At 40.0% G+C, this 18,395-nt stretch overlaps 1 protein-coding gene across 2 annotated transcripts in view; it reads right to left on the reverse strand.

Moving 5' to 3' along the window:
• The window catches only part of lsamp (limbic system associated membrane protein), a 476,457-nt gene that overhangs the window by 76,443 nt on the left and 381,619 nt on the right, over positions 1-18,395 (reverse strand). For both annotated transcript variants that reach the window (XM_004567024.4, XM_004567022.3), the window contains one exon: positions 535-679. In XM_004567024.4, coding sequence (XP_004567081.1) covers positions 535-679 — 145 coding nt within the window. The remainder of the gene's footprint in view (positions 1-534; positions 680-18,395) is intronic.

Genomic DNA, 18,395 nt, shown 5'->3' on the forward strand with positions numbered 1-18,395 from the left:
AAGCGCTATACAAATGCAGGCCATTTACCATTTGTTTTATGCTAAAATAAAATGAATTCCGGCTCCAGTTTCATATTTAGCTGGCAACCAAGTTTCCCAATATGTCAAACTACTTCTTCAGCGCTAATTTATGCTAGGAAAGATTTTTTTTGAAGGGGATGTGAAAACACTCCTGTCTTCCCATCCCGTCACTGCTTATGTTTATACTTGTAAAAGCATGCAGACAGTGAAAAATCAAAAATTAAGAATGTAGTTTAAAAAAAGTCCCTCTGACTGAACCTGCTGCATAAATAAATGAATAAATGAATAGATTAATATTTAACAACATCTGCTGCTAAAAAAAGAATAAATTTAAGTCAAAGTGTGTGTGTAATAAGGTTGTGTTTCATGACTTGTTGAATAACATCCCTGAAACTAAAAAAAAAGAAATTCTCTTCCACATCTAAATGCAAATGACAACCCAACTCAGCTCTGGTTGAATCAGTTTTGCACAATAATTCAGTTCAGCTTTTAAATCTCTATTGTCAACATTACCTTTTGTATGCGCAGGCTGTACTCCAGCTGTCCTTTAGTGACCAGATCTACTCTGGGGTCCAGGGACCACTTGTCCTGGCCGGCAAAGATGATGTTGGATCTATTGAGCCAAGCCACCTTGGAGACTTTGTCATCAACATAACACCTGCAGCGAGAACAAAAACAGGTTAGGTGAGAAATAGCAAGACCCGGTTCTTCATTACGAGGGGAAACAAATGGATGCAACTTTTTTCCATTTCATGATATGTAATCCTATTAGGCAAAATGAAGTGTGGAGTTTTGTAGATAGGGAAAGCAAACAAATCACAGCAATTATGCAATCCAGTGAGTAGGCGGGGGTGTATGGAAGTCAAAGGTGGTTTGAGTAAGGTTTACACAAACAGTTGTGCTGAAATAATAAGCCAAGCTGGTTATGTTTTAATATAGTTCAGCACTGCTATGTTTGATACCACTGACTAACAAAGACTGTTAAGTTAAGCAGACACCTAAGGCCTCTACTAATTCCAATGTCTTGGAGTAAAAACCAAAGTGAACGACCATTTTTTCTCTTCTCCTCCCACACACCCCCTTGTACAGCCTCCTGAACCCTTCACTTTCTTTACCACCCTTTTTCTCTGATGAATACATCTCCTTTAACAGTATGTTATTCCTGTGGATAAGAAGGGACACCGGTATCCTCTTGTTTACTTCTTGTTGCATGCTGTCAGCGCATTACACCAAGTAAGCTCAAGCTAAGACATCTTGCACGGGAGCGAAGGGAGCCGAGAGTCTTCCTAATGAATAAATGTAAATGTGAGAAGAAGTCGGAATCAATGAGAATGGATATCAGCTGTAATGCAAGCCGACAGTGAATGCGCCTCACATGCAAATTCCGGCAACTCGCCGAGCCTTGGCTGCGCACACCACTTTGGATTGTGTTGAGCTACAAGAGAGTAGCTTAGTGAAGCAGTGGAGTGAGGCTGTCTTTGGCAGGTGACCCCGGGTGAAGCACAAAAGTGTTGGTGCAGTCACCCTAGTCTGCTTCACAGCGGGAGCTGGATGTCAGATTTGTTGAAGGTTTGTACACGCAGCTTTAATCCCTACTGATGTTCCTTCCCTTTGTGTGGAACCAAGATAACTCACTGTGTTTACTGACTCGCTTTGACAGCTATCTTCCTATTGCGTCACTCTAAAGTGTTCCTCCAGTTTTGTTTCAAGAGTTTTCAGTGTTCTAATTAAAAGAAGCAATTCAAAAGCTCGCTATGCTCATTCAGATACATTTTTCTGTAATCAAAGAAAGTTCTATGAACTGCCCCTTTCCAAAGCTAGCTAGAAGCCAGAGGGAACAAGGGGTACAGAACAGACAGAGTCATATTCAAATGCATAAAATATAAATCGTTTCAGTCCATTAGCCTCTCAAAACAAACCATGAAGGATGTGACAGTGTGGAGCTGTGTGCATGCAGCTTATATGTTAACACCATCATAAGCTTATATACTGTATAAGTTTTGATCTTTGTGGTTCTATATGTCCTGGAATTAGCAATCAGATGATGGTTACACTGCCATAAAGGGAGGGACACACTCAGTAAAGGTACTGAGGTAGCAATGATCATTTGGTACCAAGGCCCCAAAATGTGCCAAGGAAATATCAACTGCACCATGACACCACCACTACCAGCCTGAGGTGTTGATACAAGGCAGGGTGGATCCATTCTTTCACATTGTTTGGATTAAATGCTGACTCTGCCATCTGAATGTTGCAACAGAAATCGAGATTAATCAACCAATCAGTGGCAACTCAATGCATTTGGGTTAAAAAGCAGTTCAAAAGGTGTACCTAATAAATGGCCGTTCTCTGTACGTGTGCATGCAAGTGTGTCGTGACAGTGCAACATCATTGTTCACGTGTGACACCCAAAAGAACTGATCCTTTTGAGAGCATATGACATGTCTGTGCCTGCTCCTCAAAGTGCTTTCATGCAGTTAAATAAAAGACCTATAGTTCACTCGCTAATCAATTTCCCATGAAAGTACCATTTCTTTCTGACCACAATCACATTAGTATTGATGAAACTGTTTCGAAAGCTTTGTAAACTACCATTCACCAACTGGCAACTCTTGGGTGCACAAAACTGAAGCTGCACACCTGCCAAAAGCTGTCCACTTGACGCTGGCTTGAAAAGTGAATCTGCATTCATAGGCTCCCACATTAATATGCCAAAAAAAATTACAGCAGAAATAAACATGCTTGTTACCCACAACAAAAAACCCTTTGGTCTCTGCTGCCATTTTTCTCCTTTATAGTGATTGTAGAGACTGTGATGTTTTTCTTTTAACCTTCTAATTATAGTAGGGAGAAAAGGGTGTGGTCATGTCCAATGACAGGAGAATATAGACACTGCAGCTGTAGCCTCTAGCTGTCTGCTGGGCAACACTTGGCTTGGTTTTCAGCTACTACACTGGATCTCTGTTTCATGTCTCTGGTGTTGGTTGCTTTTGATGCATTTTTTATGCAGTTATCTGACAAATAAACCTGACTTTCAGTGTGGTTAATTATACTAAAATCCATGAACTCTGTGCTCCAGTTTTGTTGAGGGAAACTCTAATATTTTACTTGATTTGTTACTCAACACTAATTAACATACACTCTACAACCTGAACTTATAATGCCAGTCTCCTGTTCAAACATGGTCACACACATTTCAACATCACCCTAACAAAGTACTGACCACAGTCCTAGACCCTGCAGATGATGTCCTATTGGTTACATCCAGGAACTAGTCCAGGTGGGGCGGGTATTCAATCAAACAGGTAGTAAAGTACTAGTTTAATCCTGTGTAGTTTACTATTCCTCAACGCTAATAATCAAAACCTTCTGGTGCTGTTTTTGAACCACACAATCTGCTGCTCTAGACGTTAATCGTCTACAGCTCCTCCACATTAGTGCAAGCTATGGACACACAGACAAATTGCTTGCAGTGAAGCAATAAACTGCCCTGGCTGACTGAATGCTTGCATCTTGTTTCCTTGTACTGCACTTGTTTCCTCTCCTTCCTCATTACTGCTTGTCGCCTACTGTGAAGTAACCACGAGGAGGTGGGAAAAGAAAACGAGATGAAAAAGACAACCACACGAATGGACATGATGCTCGTTTAGAGTTACGCTTTAATGTCGTTTTCTCGATCACATTAAAGCGCAGCCTGTTACTGAACCCGAACTTTTTTACTGAATGCAGTTGTTAACATCAACATATATTAAAATCTACTTTTTGCTGTAGCGCTGACAAATCCACATTTTGTGTTTTCCTGTTGAGAGGAAAACCATCCTGACTGATGCCATGTGACTGATAAAAACTCAGTTCTCAGACTGCCAAATTGGTACTCATAATATAATTATTATGTAAATGTTAGATAATTGGTGGTTTTGACATATGATTAAAAATTCACAGTGTGGGTTAGGGCAGCTATTTTAACAGAAATTAGCATCATAAAAAAGAAATGGAACTTTCTAAAAAAAACCACAGCAGTGAAGTTGATAGAAACAGCTTTGCAGATTATATAAACACATGCAAGCACATGTAACAGTGCTGATAACTGAGTGCGCATACTTTAATTTAATAGACTCTCTCCCCTGTGCATTATCCAGTTGTATAACCACTGTTACTGAAATATTCAATGTAAAATTGTGCACACAGAGGCAGTATTACACAACACTGTGCATGAAGTTTTTTGTGCATTATTAAATTTTAAATCGAAAAAGTTTATTACTTCTCTTAAAAAAATTAAAAATTCACCCTTCCCCACACAGCATTAAATTACTTTATTAATTAATTAGTTAAAAAATTTGGTTTCAGGTCTTACAAAATGAGTTCAACCCCCTACAATTGCACGCTGTGTTATTAAATTGCATCAAAATAGATAGATAATTGATGTTTATATAGTCTTTGCATACACACATGCTAAATGGGATAATTTACATAACAGCAGATGATCAATTGCAGAATGCATTGAAGACATTAAATGAGTTTCTACCTCCTCAGCCTTCCCCACTGTTACTTGATGTCTGGGTTTCCTGTGATTAATAAAGTGATGTATTGGTATGATCCATGCAAAAATGTCATGTACTAAAAATACGAATATGAGAAAAATGCTTTTTCCCCACAATAAACTCAAGATTTCTTACAGTGACCTTTAAAATGTTGTATGTGCTGACGATCCAAAGACTGACTTTAATACCCGATGGCTCTTTATAATTCATACTTAGAACTTTACCTGAGATCCTGATACATGCTTATCACCCTGCTTTACTTCTGCTGCTTTCCTGCATACATATTCATTTATTAATGCTGAAATCTTTTGAAAAAGGCTTTTAGAGAGACATTCAACACAGAGTTATATATTCACTTATTTTATGATTACTCTTGCCATCAACCTGAGCGCTGTGTCATCAGCATTCACCTAGACACAGAGTAGTGGCACTGGTTGGACTGGACGCTTCAGCCATTCAAAACAGGTCTCCAGTTTCCCCCCAGTCATCCAGAACATATCCAGTAGCTACTACATGTCTTATGAGGGCAATGAGACTTTATGTTATGTTATTAACATAACGGAATTCTCTTTATGTTATCAGGTTGTAGAGCAGAAGTTTGGAACATCTGAGACCTATTACAAATTAGCTTTCAACGTCAAGTTCTCAGCTAGGCTCAGAGTCAGGTGCTTTAATTTCTGTGAGAAGGCTTGCCTCTGGCTGAAGCTTCTTAACATTTGTTTTGTTTAGCTCTGGGTTTTCTAAGGAGGTATTCCCATCACAGACGATGAATTCCTCCTTTACTGTCTAGTTATAGCCATCTTATTGATTTTTGCTTAGCTCTAATTTTAAACAAGACAAAACGTGGGTATTCAAGTACTCTGTGCACCGATCAGCCACTGACAGGTAAAGTAAACAGCATCAGTCATCTTGTTACTATTTTAGACAGTACAACATTTTCATGAATGAATGAAGTAAAACTAGTATTGCAACAGCAATACCAGTTTTAGCTTACATGCCAGCTTGTTAACTAGTGTGGGATGTGCATGCACCTGGAGCCATTTTGCCACAATTGTAATCTTTACTCGTTCACTTAAGGATTCTAGAGAAAAACAAGAACTCACTGTGGTGCTTAAATAAAACCAGCAGCTATTGCCAATACTTACATTAACTGGCTCTCTAGCATGATGTATGCGTTAGCGGTGATTTAATCTTTCAGTGCTTTAGAAATGCATACCTATTTAAACTAAACTGCCTTGTATTTCCTTATTTAAAGAATTTATTAAAAAGTATCATCATTTTGGTACAACTACAGTAATAAGTCAGCATTGAGGAAGAAATCTTACCTGCACAAAAAAAGCCTGCATGTGAAGCTATCGAGTTAGCTAATCAACAACTTAACTACGCCCTCTGTTTCAGTTAGCAAAGCAAGTTTTACACTTCTGCTTTAATTAATAAGGTTCATACTGTTAGTGCGCTTCCTCTAAATTGAGCTCTTGGGTTACTATAGGTGACTATTAAACACCCAAATCTGTAATACCTCGTTTATCTTAGCGCCCACTATATGCTGTTCGATATGGGTCAAGGAAACAGAGCAGAAAACTAAATCCATTACACTTGATGGAGTAAGTATCACAACAGTCAGACTTTAACTAGGGCCATATTCTGCTAATTCAAGCATTCTCATCTTGAACAGATTGCAACAGAAAATAATAATAATAATAAAAAATGCATTGACTTGCATACATATTGGGATTTTGTGCCACATCCTGCTTTTTGCCGTTCTTTAGAACTGCTCACACCTTCAGAGTGTGGTTCTGGTGCATGATCAGTAATACCTATTTTCTGTTCTCACTAATGAGTGAGAAACTGGAGGACTTCCTATTACTTGTCAGTGCGGTTGTCTGCCTGTAGCTCTCGCCTCTTTCTGGCAGAGAAACTGTCAAGGTATGTCTTTGCAGGGTCAGGTTTGTCTCGACTTCATTGGACCAGAATAGAAGATCACAGCTGTCTTTGGTCGGTCTGCTCGGACTCGTTCAACAAGACGCTTACAGGAAACTTGATTTAATTGGAAAAACTAGGTGCTTTTTAACGATTTGTAATGAAAATCTATCTTATTAACTATCTTATTGCAGAGTACAATAGTTGTTTACCAGTCCCTCCAGAGACTCGGTTTGGCCTATCCAGGGTCTGCATGTGATGGATGCCTAAGCTGCTGTCCTGTGCTGTTTTACCCCGAGGTTTGTTGATGGATGCTCTGCTGTGCTATATTACATTCCTTTTCTGCCCTGCTGTGCTGTGCCAATATGGACTGGCCAATAGACTATGGCTGAAGGTGGACTGTGTGGGCTGACAGATGCCTGGGCCTGAGCTGCGTTTGTGTTGACAGGAGGGCTGGGCTGGATGGATCCCTGCTCCAGGGCTAGCCGTGGGGGAGGACCAAAGAGCAGGACAGAGCCAGGGAGTGAAACTGTAATGAGAGGAACGATGTGCCAAGATTGACAAAACAGTCACACCACCCGCTATCTCCATCAATACCCAGTTCTCCTTATCTCACCTCATCTTTTCTTTCCATTTTTTCCGCCTTTGACACTTCTCACCTCTTTCCAAACCGTCTTTTTTCCCCACTTCCTCATTGTAGTGCTTCTGTCATGTTCTGCCCTCCACCCTTTTCAACCTTCTGCCTCCTACTCATTCTCTTCCTCTCACTTTTCCACCCCTTTCATCCTCGACTGGACAGGCTGTTTCACAAAGACATGTTAATGTGCATGCACGTCTTTGTGACTAAGTTGCAACTAATAGTATACCTGCCACTTATGAAGAATCTCAATTATTTTCTCAAAAATGGCCAAACCCTTTGCTTCAGCAATCAGTAAAAAGTAAGAGTGGTGCACTAGCTATTTAGACCTGATCTGCCTAACTCTAGCCTGAAGGGCAAGAGGTGCTTCTAACTTCATACAGGTGTCAGGAGGCAGGCACAGGGACAAAAACAAAATAGATATCCAGTCAGGCAAGAGACCAGATGGTAGAAATAGAAAAGATGCACCAGAGAATAAAAGTACTCAAAAATAAAAAGGTGCGAGGTGAGAGCACAGCTAAAGCCGGATATCAAATCAAACCAGGGCCTCCTTTATAGCCCTCAAAGCACTTTCTTGCCCCACATATTTTCTGAGTAGCAGGTTGAAAGTATTTCAGGTAAGGTCTAAGTTTTTCCCCTAGGACGAGGCTTAAGCAGAACAAAGCACTCGCTGAAGCGCCTGCTACAACCCCGTTCTGCTGCAGAGTTCACCTTCCACTACGATCCTCTCCATTTGATTGGTACGAAGAAACTATCATTGAAGAACACAATTAACACTTTACAGAGAAACCAAGAAATAATTAATAATAGGTGTTAAATGATAGAACTGCAGAGTGTATTCTACTTGTGCAGCTACATGTGCTCATGTTTGTTACGTGCTAATTGACAACTGACAGGTCAGATTTTCTCCAAGCCTTTGTAAACTGGTGTCGACATCACCTGCAAACAGGTCACGTTAATTGTAATTAGAAAAGTGTCTGAAGCTCGTTTGCAAAATATTCTTTGGAGGTTTAAAAAGGCATTTAAAGCAAGGAATGATGAAGGTGATGTGCTGAGGGTAATAAACTGCCTGCTTTTATTAATAGTGATTTCAAACAAAGCTGCAGTCAACAGGAAGTAGCCCTCCCTCGACTTCCTCCCCTGTAAGAGGCCCAGGATTGCAAAAGTTCATCTATCTGTTGATGAGGCCACACCACGCCTGTTGCTGTCTACCTGTGCCTACAATTAGCAAATGTTTCACCTTTTAACTTCTTGATACCACAGAGCCAGTTTGTAGGGAACCCGTAGTGATCTAAATGCATGGGAATAGACTTAATATCTGTTGCTCCAGTAGATTTTTTTCCCTTACTTCAAAGCCCCTAGATAGCCACAAATCCTGATATAATTTTCATGAAGCCCCTCCATCTTTGGATGGCATGTATCACTGTTTAGAGCAAGCCATTAATCAGGTCAAGAAATGATTGTTTTGAGACTTGGCCTGCCAAGCTAGCGGGGCGGGGGGAAATATTAATCAAAAACGGTTATAAACAAGTCAGGAATGTGCAGGTCTGCTTGATTCAAATTTGCTTGGTGCAGGTGTGATTTCACCTCGAAGGCTTTGCAAGCGCCAGAGCAGTTTAATTCCAGCGTGCGCGCTCTGTTTCTCAAAGTTTCTGAAGCTAATCCAAATGGATGTTGTGCTCGGGTTTGCTGTGCAAGATCGGAAGTCTCTCGAGCAACATTATCGGCCAGCAAAAAAGCTGATCTGATCAATGTTCTCACTCCATACTGTACGTCAGCGGTGCAGAAGCCTCTGACACCTCTCCTGCCAGTGGACCTATTCCTTCTCATTTTAAAGTGAGCACAACCCCAATCTGTGTCTGTGTTGTGCTTTTTAGTAGGGTTGGAGTGTGAGGGAGAAGTGACTGGATGTAACGAGCCTGTGACAGATGGTGCCTTACTGAGATGTAGGCAGTAGGATCTATGGTGAGGGCAGGATGCTGCTATTAAATCTCAGGAGATGTACTGTGCTTCCTTCCTCGGGCACATCTTCCTTACCCTCGTGTCACTCTCATTCTGCTTTCTTATCTTTATGCAGTTTTGTACCATCTCTGTTTGTTTTTGCTTCTCCCCTTCTGTTCTCCATATTTATGCTTGCCTCATAATTTCTGCTTTACTGCTCCCCATTTTAGCCCTTACCCCCTTTCTTTCCCATTTCTCATTCTTCTTTTTCTTTACCCACTTATTACTCCCCTAAGCAGCTGGCCTGCCTGTACAGCAGTCAGCGTAAGTAAGAGATGAGCAAAGTAACAGCAACCTGTAATTTCGTCATACTGCCTGCAGCTGCATAGTGGTAATTAAACGGTCTTAAATTTTGACACAAATAAAAGTTACCATATGTTTGCTCCGCACGCAACACCTTGCAGCGCGTTGCATCAGAATTTTCTATCTGCCCTCATGCCTCTGTTTTTGCTGTTTTGTGTTGATGAGAGTTCACGAGCATAGGGAAGAAAGACATTGTTCCTAATGTAATCCACTTGCCTCTCACAGCTGCAAATGATGCTCATGACTCTGCATGTGCTGGCGGCAGAGGGCTGGCTTTTGCCCACCTTTTGCGTTCTTTAGGCCGCTTTTTCATTTCGACTCACAACTCGCTCTGATTGCTACGGGATGTCACATAAGGCCTTGTCTCAAAGTGTGACACTGTGGAACTATTACCTCATTTCTCTGCTCTCCACATTTACCTCTTATGCGATCCATCACTATGTTCTGCTTTGGTGGAGTACTGGCACAAAGAGGTGAATCGGTTGATGATGCAGCAGCACTGAATGAGAGCAGAGGCAACAGAGGGAAAAAACCGAAATGCTCTTGTAAGAGGTAAAATACTCCAGACCTGGCTGCCTCTATTTAGGCTGCGAAATGAAATGCGGCATCATAAATTCTGTCTGAAATGAAATAGGCTTATTTGAATTTGTTGGCCCGGCATGCTATGTGTGTTTCTTGGGAGAGCTTCTGATAGTGTACGAAGTACGACTACCAGGACCCCGCACTACATCAACGAGATTCCGCACACATCTTGGAGAGCTTTAGCAAAGCTCGGAAAATCATACAAACATAAGTCAAGAGCTTTGCTACCTCTTCTTACTCAGAGTCTGTTTTATCTCAAAGGTAACACAAGATGTGCTTTCAATAATTACGTATGAATCAGAGCTTGGGGTGCAGGTCGTTTCATCATCATTTCCTATGTGAGATACACTGTTGCCACACTAATCAGCGGTTCTCCCTTGTGGGCTCATTTTCAAAAGCACAGCCTGATTAAGCAGCTTGTGGGGGACGCTGAGTTGACACCGCATCTACGATGTTCAGCGTTTGCGGGTCGGCTTTAAAGGTTAGCCAGCGGGATTCGGAATGTCAAATGACTGACTGACGGGTGCCATGTCAAGCGAGAAGGTCAAAAAGCTCTGTGATTTGCTGCTAGGAATAAAAGAGCTTATTCACATGCCAGTGTTTGGGGAGGAGCATGACATGTTGACACCTGCCTATGCATCAGCTAATGGGGAAGCTACACATTTCCTTAAAATATATAAAAGGTTAGTCTGAGTGATGTACTGCAGTCAATCAATACAGCAGGCTTGAAAAAAGCAATTACTCTATTTGTTTTTTACACGGCTCAAATTATTTTTTACTTTGATTGTGATGACTTGCCTTAGGCCATAAGCGGCTTACTTTAAGGTTATTTTTTAAATTGTATTTTTTACTATAAATACCTTATAACATTGGCTTCAGATCTCAACTCTTATTTCTACTTTTAATTTTTATTTATGGCTACTTATAATAATCTTAATTTCTTTTATACTGAGAATTGGTGTTGTCTGCGTTCCATTCCCACTTTAAGTCAACTTCCTTCTGATTGATTGCCCTGTTTAATAAAAGATCCTAACGTCAGGTGTTTTTTTTTTTCTTCAGATTGTGTGCCAGAGATGGGTTGATAAAGCATATCCACTCTCGAACAACAGGAGCATAAGTCATTCAAAGTAAAACAGCTGTTGAAACCTTTTACATGTGAGTCTTGTGTGATTCACCGTGGTTCTTAACATGAGTGAGTCCATTACATGTTCAGGGCAACAACTGAACTCAAGAACTATCCTTGGTGCTAAGGATAGAGCCAGATTTTTAAGCAGTCTGCACCAGCACGAAATCTTGTTTTGACACAAAAATACAGCATGTGTCTTGTTTGACAGGGTCTCAAGTTACTTTTTAGACTGAACGATGCCTTTGGAGGGTTCCTGTTTTTTGCGACTTTTTTGTCAGTCCACAGTGGAGACACCTGTGTGCACAGGGTTCTTTTGTACAGTTTTTATTTTCTTTACCTCCCTATATACCTGTCTACTAGTACTCACTACATGCTCTAATGAAATGTGTATCAAAATGCAGGTAATAAAGGGACTCTAAAGTGAGCTATATGAATGGCTGAGTCTTACAACATGTAATGTTGACTTTAATAAACACCCAAAGCCTGCTTTTTGGCTCTGTAACAACCACATAGTGGTGCTATGATTCTATTGCACAATCAAAGGGGGTAGTCGAGTTGTTGGGTTTTTTGCTCTATTATTGTCGAATCTTTACCTTACAATATAAAGCCCCTTGAGGTGAGTGTTGTTGTGGTTTGCTACTTTATAAATAAAACTGAACTGAATTAAACTGAATAATGTGAATGTAACAATGCAGCCCTCCTGGGCTCCATATGACTGCTGTCCAAACCTACAGCACCACACATGGTCCCAGGCATATTGTTCATCAAAAACATATTGATTCTCCTTCAGCTGCCTCTCATTGATATGGAAAACACATGCAATACTTGCACCTACACCGTATAATTCTGGGTAGTACATTGCTCTCTCCCTTATCACAGCTGCTGATTTTGACCCAGTAATTTGTGCCGCTTAGTAAAACCGGCCCTAAATCCAGTCTCCTTTATCCGCATTATGGGGGTTACGATTTGGTCACATTTGACTGGCAGTTGAACGATGGCAAATCTCAAGAGCTGTAATGTCAAGACAGTGACAACTGTAACTGCACTAACAGTTGAAGTATGTCACTGTTATTGGCTTAGTGGATGCACGCATCCTAAAATATCAAGATGTCAACACATCTCTGAACACCTAAATTCATTTGATGCCTTCATAAGTAGCGTGGATGCTAGCTAAGCCTTGGAGCAGTTCTGGGGCTGTATGTGCACTTGTCACATTTTGAAGAGGGATTCACTAGTAAACATAGACCCTAAAGACTCACTGTAAAATCTGTGCTGCTTATAATCTGCATCTGTCACACAAAATTTGTTTGCGTGGAACAAGAGAGGACCACCAGCTCCTGCTGTTTAATTATAGCATCAACTGATGTAGCCATGGCAACAATAGAATACACTCACAACATGTGTTGCAACAGCTATAATGTTTAGTGTTTTTCATGCCGTCTAATGATACGTTTTTAGCAGGGCCATTTCAGACTGTGCTACATGCGCTCAGCATGAATCTCACTGTTTTCACAAAGGGTTTTCACAGCAGTTATCGCCAAGGATAGCTCCTCAGTTCAAGTGGTCTCCTGAGTCTGTGCAAGGCTAACTAATGTTAACAACCTCTGCAAGCCACAAAAGGCTCACATGTAAAAGGCTTTGACTCAGTACAAGGCTGATTTCTTAAAATGATCTTTAATTACTCACTATATGCTGAGTTGTCATCGGTCTTAAAAATCAAAGAACAAGGAAACCATGAGCCTAATACAGTCTGATGTGCCCACACTGACCTTGGTATCTATAGTGCTCTAACACAGGCCTTTATATTAGGTAGGCTTTACCACTGCGATGTCTTCCGAATCTCAAAGGGTGATGATTATGACGTGTACATCTATGCAATTATTGATTTGGTTATTCATGTGGCAACACATGGCCCCTGAAGTGCTATTAGATCATATTTTAAAGCTCATTGCCACAAAATAATGATACTTTAAGACCATAATGGAGACACGATGGGGGGTTATAAATGAATGGAAAGAAATTATTATCTTATCATGGAGCTAAATTGCTGTTTAATTAGATAGCACAGTTTAAAAAATGATGAGAGGCTTGTCTTCTTAGCACACTGTGATTTATCGTTATCACAGACAGCTTTGTCAACGGGAATATTTGACACCTTGTTTGGTATGAAGTACTCGAGCACTTTTTTTTATTGTAAGGCAAAGACCCTGGAGTAATATAGAACCCCAAAAACCCCAACAATGACCCCCTATGAACAAGCACTTGGCTACAGTGGGAAGAAAAAAAACAGCCTTTTAGCAGGAAGAGGAGAAAACTGGGAGAACCAGGCTTGGGGAGGGACGGCCACCCCTCACAACATAAGAAAACCACTAGGTTTGTTTTATTACTGCTGAAATGGTCAAGCTTTATTTTTTCTTTATCATCTACTGGTATATAAAAATGAGCACATTGTCACTTATGAAGAGCGGGATTGATTTGTGGAGTAAATAAAGCTGTCAAAACATGTAGCAAATAATAAAATGGGTGAAAAAATATAATAATAATTTCATTATTGCTAATTGCATTCATCCGAGTACCTGCTTCTAAGAAACTTACAAAAGGTTACAGGAGAGAGCAAGCGAGAGAAAATTAGGAAATGACAGACACAAAAGGCAGCAAAGATGTATCTAGATCTATTTATTTATATCTATCAGTTTTATATCTATCAATTCTAACACGTAGAACTTTGGCTGAGAATATAAGGACTTGTGTTCTCAACCCCTGTCATCTGTAGCGGTGTGTGTGACAACTCTAAAAGCCTCATCTGCAGAGCAAAAGAAGCTCAAGTAGAACGAAGATTCTGGGTAATGATCCCGCAACGCATTATCAGAGCAGTCCAGGAACCTTCTCTGCAATACCATAAACACAGACAATCACAAGATTCCCTTTTAACTGCTTTCTCTTCTGTGCAGGGCGAGGAGAAAGAAGGGGGGAGGAGGACGGAGGGCGGGAGGAGACTTTCTTTCTTCCTCAGAGCACACTGTTCCAGCAGATAATGCCAAGTAGCCCTGACAGGGAAAGGGATGAGAGGGAGCAGGAAGAAGAATGTGTTTTTCTGAGCTTGAAATCATCCCTTCTTTTTTGCCTCCTTCTGCTTGTATCTCAGAGAAAGAGAGTAAAGGCTTGAAGCTAATAATCATGCTAAAATACTCAATAGACTCTAGACAATAAACAAGCAGAAGAATGTAATTTCATCACAGTGGTGGTTTAATAACAAAAGAGACTATGGCCCTGCCGTAAAACGCCAACTCTGTGCAGGGGGAAATTAGCCTCTGGCACAAACAAGGATTAGGAGGGTTTTTTGAACATTAAAACGAAATGCTACACACTGTTTGCTTTTTCACATAGTACTGCTTAATGCAACAGAACAGCATGTAGAAGTCACCAATAAGCACAATGAATACTTCAGATCCACACTTTTTGCCAAAGGCATGGTTTACTAAACCTGTAAACAAGGTTAAATAGGCACCTTCATGTGTTCTGTTTTAGGGCGGTACATTTTTGAAAAATAAACTCCATCCTTCATCAGGTCTCAGCATCGGTCTGTTAAAAGCTACTCATGGAGAGAGGGAAGTAGATAATGAACCAAACTTTCAACAGCCTATAACATTGAATGGATCCGTTGGTAGTGTTGCCGCAATATAAGCGAAGGTAACCAGCAAGCCACTTGGCCGCCATTACAACTCGAAGCAATCCTAACTCCTGCTGATTTTGATTCCCCTCCAACGTTTGCTTTGGTGCTCTCGCTCACATCAGCTGAAAAACCCATTTTGCGGGGCCTCAGCCCGGCCAATTTCTATCTGTCACAGGTAGTGGGGAATTGACTGTGCGACATGTAGCATATCACTTTAAAGTGACAGTAAAATGGGAAATCACTTTGTGCCAGCCACATGCTCTTGTCGCCTTCCATAAGAACTTTGTTCAGTCAGAGGAAAAAAAAAGTCCTTAGGGCTAAACGGTTTGCTGGGGAAAGGTAGCGAATCAGTTCAGTCTCCTTGCACCCACTAAGGACCCACAGAGAAAGAACAAACTAGCTTTTCCCAATCGTATACGCGTAACTGACAAACACACACAGGACATAAACTGAGACATTCAAACGCTTATAAAACAAGCAAACAAAAAAACTGCTTTCAGTAGGTAGATTCAGACTGAAAGACACACTAATGCACGTACAATGATCATAAACTACCTACACAGAGAGTTGGATTTAACAAGCTAAACTCTGAGGACACAGAGAGGTCTTTGCTATTTTGATCGCTGTTTACTCAACCTAATAAGCCTTTATGGACGCTTCTATGGCTACACAGTCATTCACAGGCTATCCTCTGATTCAGAGAAGTGAGACAAGGAAGTCTTTTCAAGTATAAGCAGTGCAACAAGATTCATGCACGACCAAATACCAGCCAGGTGATTTCTTGGATTCTTAGCTTGTCATAGACAATCTAACAGCAAATGGAGCCTGAAATGTAACCGCTGAGAAGTGGAATTCATACTGTGATCTGTGAAGACATTTTTATAACCACGATTATTTCATTATAGATAGTGGCTCCCTGAAACCAAACACTCCAAAACACTTAAATCAGTTGTTTTCTATCATCACTGATTGCCATTACTTAAAAAGCATAGAAAAGGACAAAACAGTTACTGAATTTACTGGAATCATAACACAGGAAATGATGTTTATTTGGCTTATTTGCTTAAAAAAGGTTGTTGGCAAGCATTTTATAGGTTTGTATGTACGCGTTTATTAATGTATCTGTGTTCATTAACATGTATCTGTACAAGCTTTGATATCATTAGAGTATTCAATGATAATCTGCCCAACAGTCAGGGACACGGCCATGTAAAGGGAAACGTCTGATGTATCTGATAAAGAGTGAGCGTTAATCACTTGGACATTGCCCTGCTTCTGCTTTAATTCAGATAAAAATATCTAAGATGTTAGTTTATGGATTTACATGTAGTTGTAAATGTTCTGGAGAAAGGGGAGCCTGGACAGAATAAACATTGGAGCAGCATTATTTCACAAAAAATAAAATAAATCTCAGTGATGAAGTAGCTCTGTCTTAGATGTGAATAGAACTTCATGAAACAGATTTATGAGCTTTTTCCTGCAGCCAAATTTGCTTCAGGTAAAAGTAGCACAGTTCATGCCAAGTTTCAGAGTCAGATAAAAACTCTTTGGGGCCAAAAACTTTGTTTACTTTTTCTATATATAACTGAATCACTGTAATTTATGAATAGGCTTTGCTCGCTAAAAGCTGTGGTTTATCCCTTCAAGAGCCCACATTTGTGATCATTTTCTTTTACGCTACTGTGCTCCACAAGGGCCTGCTTGAGGTCTGACTTTTGTACAGTTTGACTGCTTCTTTTCTTTTTCTAATATTATGTGTTTACATAGTAGATTTTAAATCAAACAATCAAAATGGGATTCAAGTACAGACTTCGGGCTTTAATTCAAGGGCTTTCAAAAAATACTGCATTACTTGTTTAGCAATTAAAGTACATATACTACCCCATTTTCAGAGACTCAAAAGTCATTGGTCCAAGTATATATTGTTAGTAATACTTGGATGGAAATCATTTGCTGTCAATGGCTGCCTGAAGGCTATAACCTATGGCTTTTACCAAACACTCTCTATTCTGCCGTGAGAGGCTCTGCCAGGCTTTTACTATGACTATTTTCAGTTACTGCTTGTTTCTGGCTCTTCTGTTTTCAGTATGATTTTAGGAAGTGAAAAAGATGCTATGCTCTGTTGGGCTAAGGGCAGGAGACTGACTTGGTCACTGAAGAATATCCTTGAGATTTTCTTTTTGCAGCAAGCCTGCTGCAAACATGTTGCTCTTAAATAACTTACCCAAACTCATAGAATCCACTTATAGTATGCAACCAACATCTGATTTTCATGGTTTTTACTAATTTTATTTCAACTATGTAACAATCTTTAATGTAATATTAATTTGGGGATCTCTCAGTTATATTTTCAAACAGACAGGGATTTGATATGTATTCTTTCATTTCTGCTAACTTCACAACCATCCAATTTTGTGTAACAGCCACAGAAAATACAGAGGGAAACGAACTCTGTTACAAATATATAAAAAACTAAAGCATGCACTGTTCATCAGTCTCTGTGTGTGTTAAGTTAGAGGTTATTACACTGGCTTTGACACTGGCTAGCACAATGTTTCTCCTAACTGCCTTGTTAGAGTGTATTTTTGGTCAAAGATGCAATATCTAAGGTGAGTCAAACACGAATCTTTCTGTCTGGTGTGACTTGTAATTTAGACACAATAAACTGTTTGCACAGTGGCAGACAAACTCAAGGATTATGTGAAAAAAATTTCAAAGGGAATTCGCTGCAGCTGGTGCTGGCAGCAAAGTTATGGCCAAATGAGATCACTCAAGTCAGAAATCCCTCCAACGCCATAGGAAACAGTTGAGCAGGGCCAGAGACGAGGGCACATTCTCTGAACTGATATGTCAATACTCACCTGCACTGATAAACATCTAAATAAAATACACCTTATCTATAACTAATATAACTCCCCCTCCTTCTCTTCAGATAGCACTCAGCATTTTAATGAAGTCTAATTACAATTATGGAACAGAGTTTAAATGATTGATATGGCTTTTCAAATCGCCCTTTGTTTTTACAGTAATCAGGGTTAAAAAAGAAAGAAAGACCACCTAAGACAGAACACATGAACAACTAAGACATCAAAGTATCAGACTCTCAAAACAGCTGGACTGTAATCTTACATCTGGAAATGCCTCTGGCTGTTAGCTGCCCTCCTTCTGTCCACAAAGAGAATTTTATGAGGCTAGTCTTTTTTTTTTGTGAATTTCTTTTTTCCACATGAAGCACGTCAGTATTTGAAAGGGAGTTGCAGTTTTGGCTTCTGCTATGTTTCTCTCTGCACTCTTACAGAAATACATGAAGGCTTAGAAAGAGAAATTCTTCAAGTTTTTTTTTCCTCTCGGGGAACAGAACTTCCACCTTTGTGAAGTCTTTGTAAAGTCTTTGTAATTAAAGTTACATGGCACTCAATTCATGTGGACTTTTGAAAATGTTACCATGCTGTCATCAGTGGTGTGATGGTTGTCATGCATTGTTAAATAATTATTCTTACTAAAATATATAATTTAACAATCATTGGTTTCATCCTGAAACATCAAGCTAATATTTTTCTCCATCCATCCATGTGTTCTTTGCTTAACTTG

This window comes from Maylandia zebra, linkage group LG14 (assembly GCF_041146795.1).
Source record: "Maylandia zebra isolate NMK-2024a linkage group LG14, Mzebra_GT3a, whole genome shotgun sequence".
In the NCBI taxonomy this organism is placed as follows: Eukaryota; Metazoa; Chordata; class Actinopteri; order Cichliformes; family Cichlidae; genus Maylandia; species Maylandia zebra.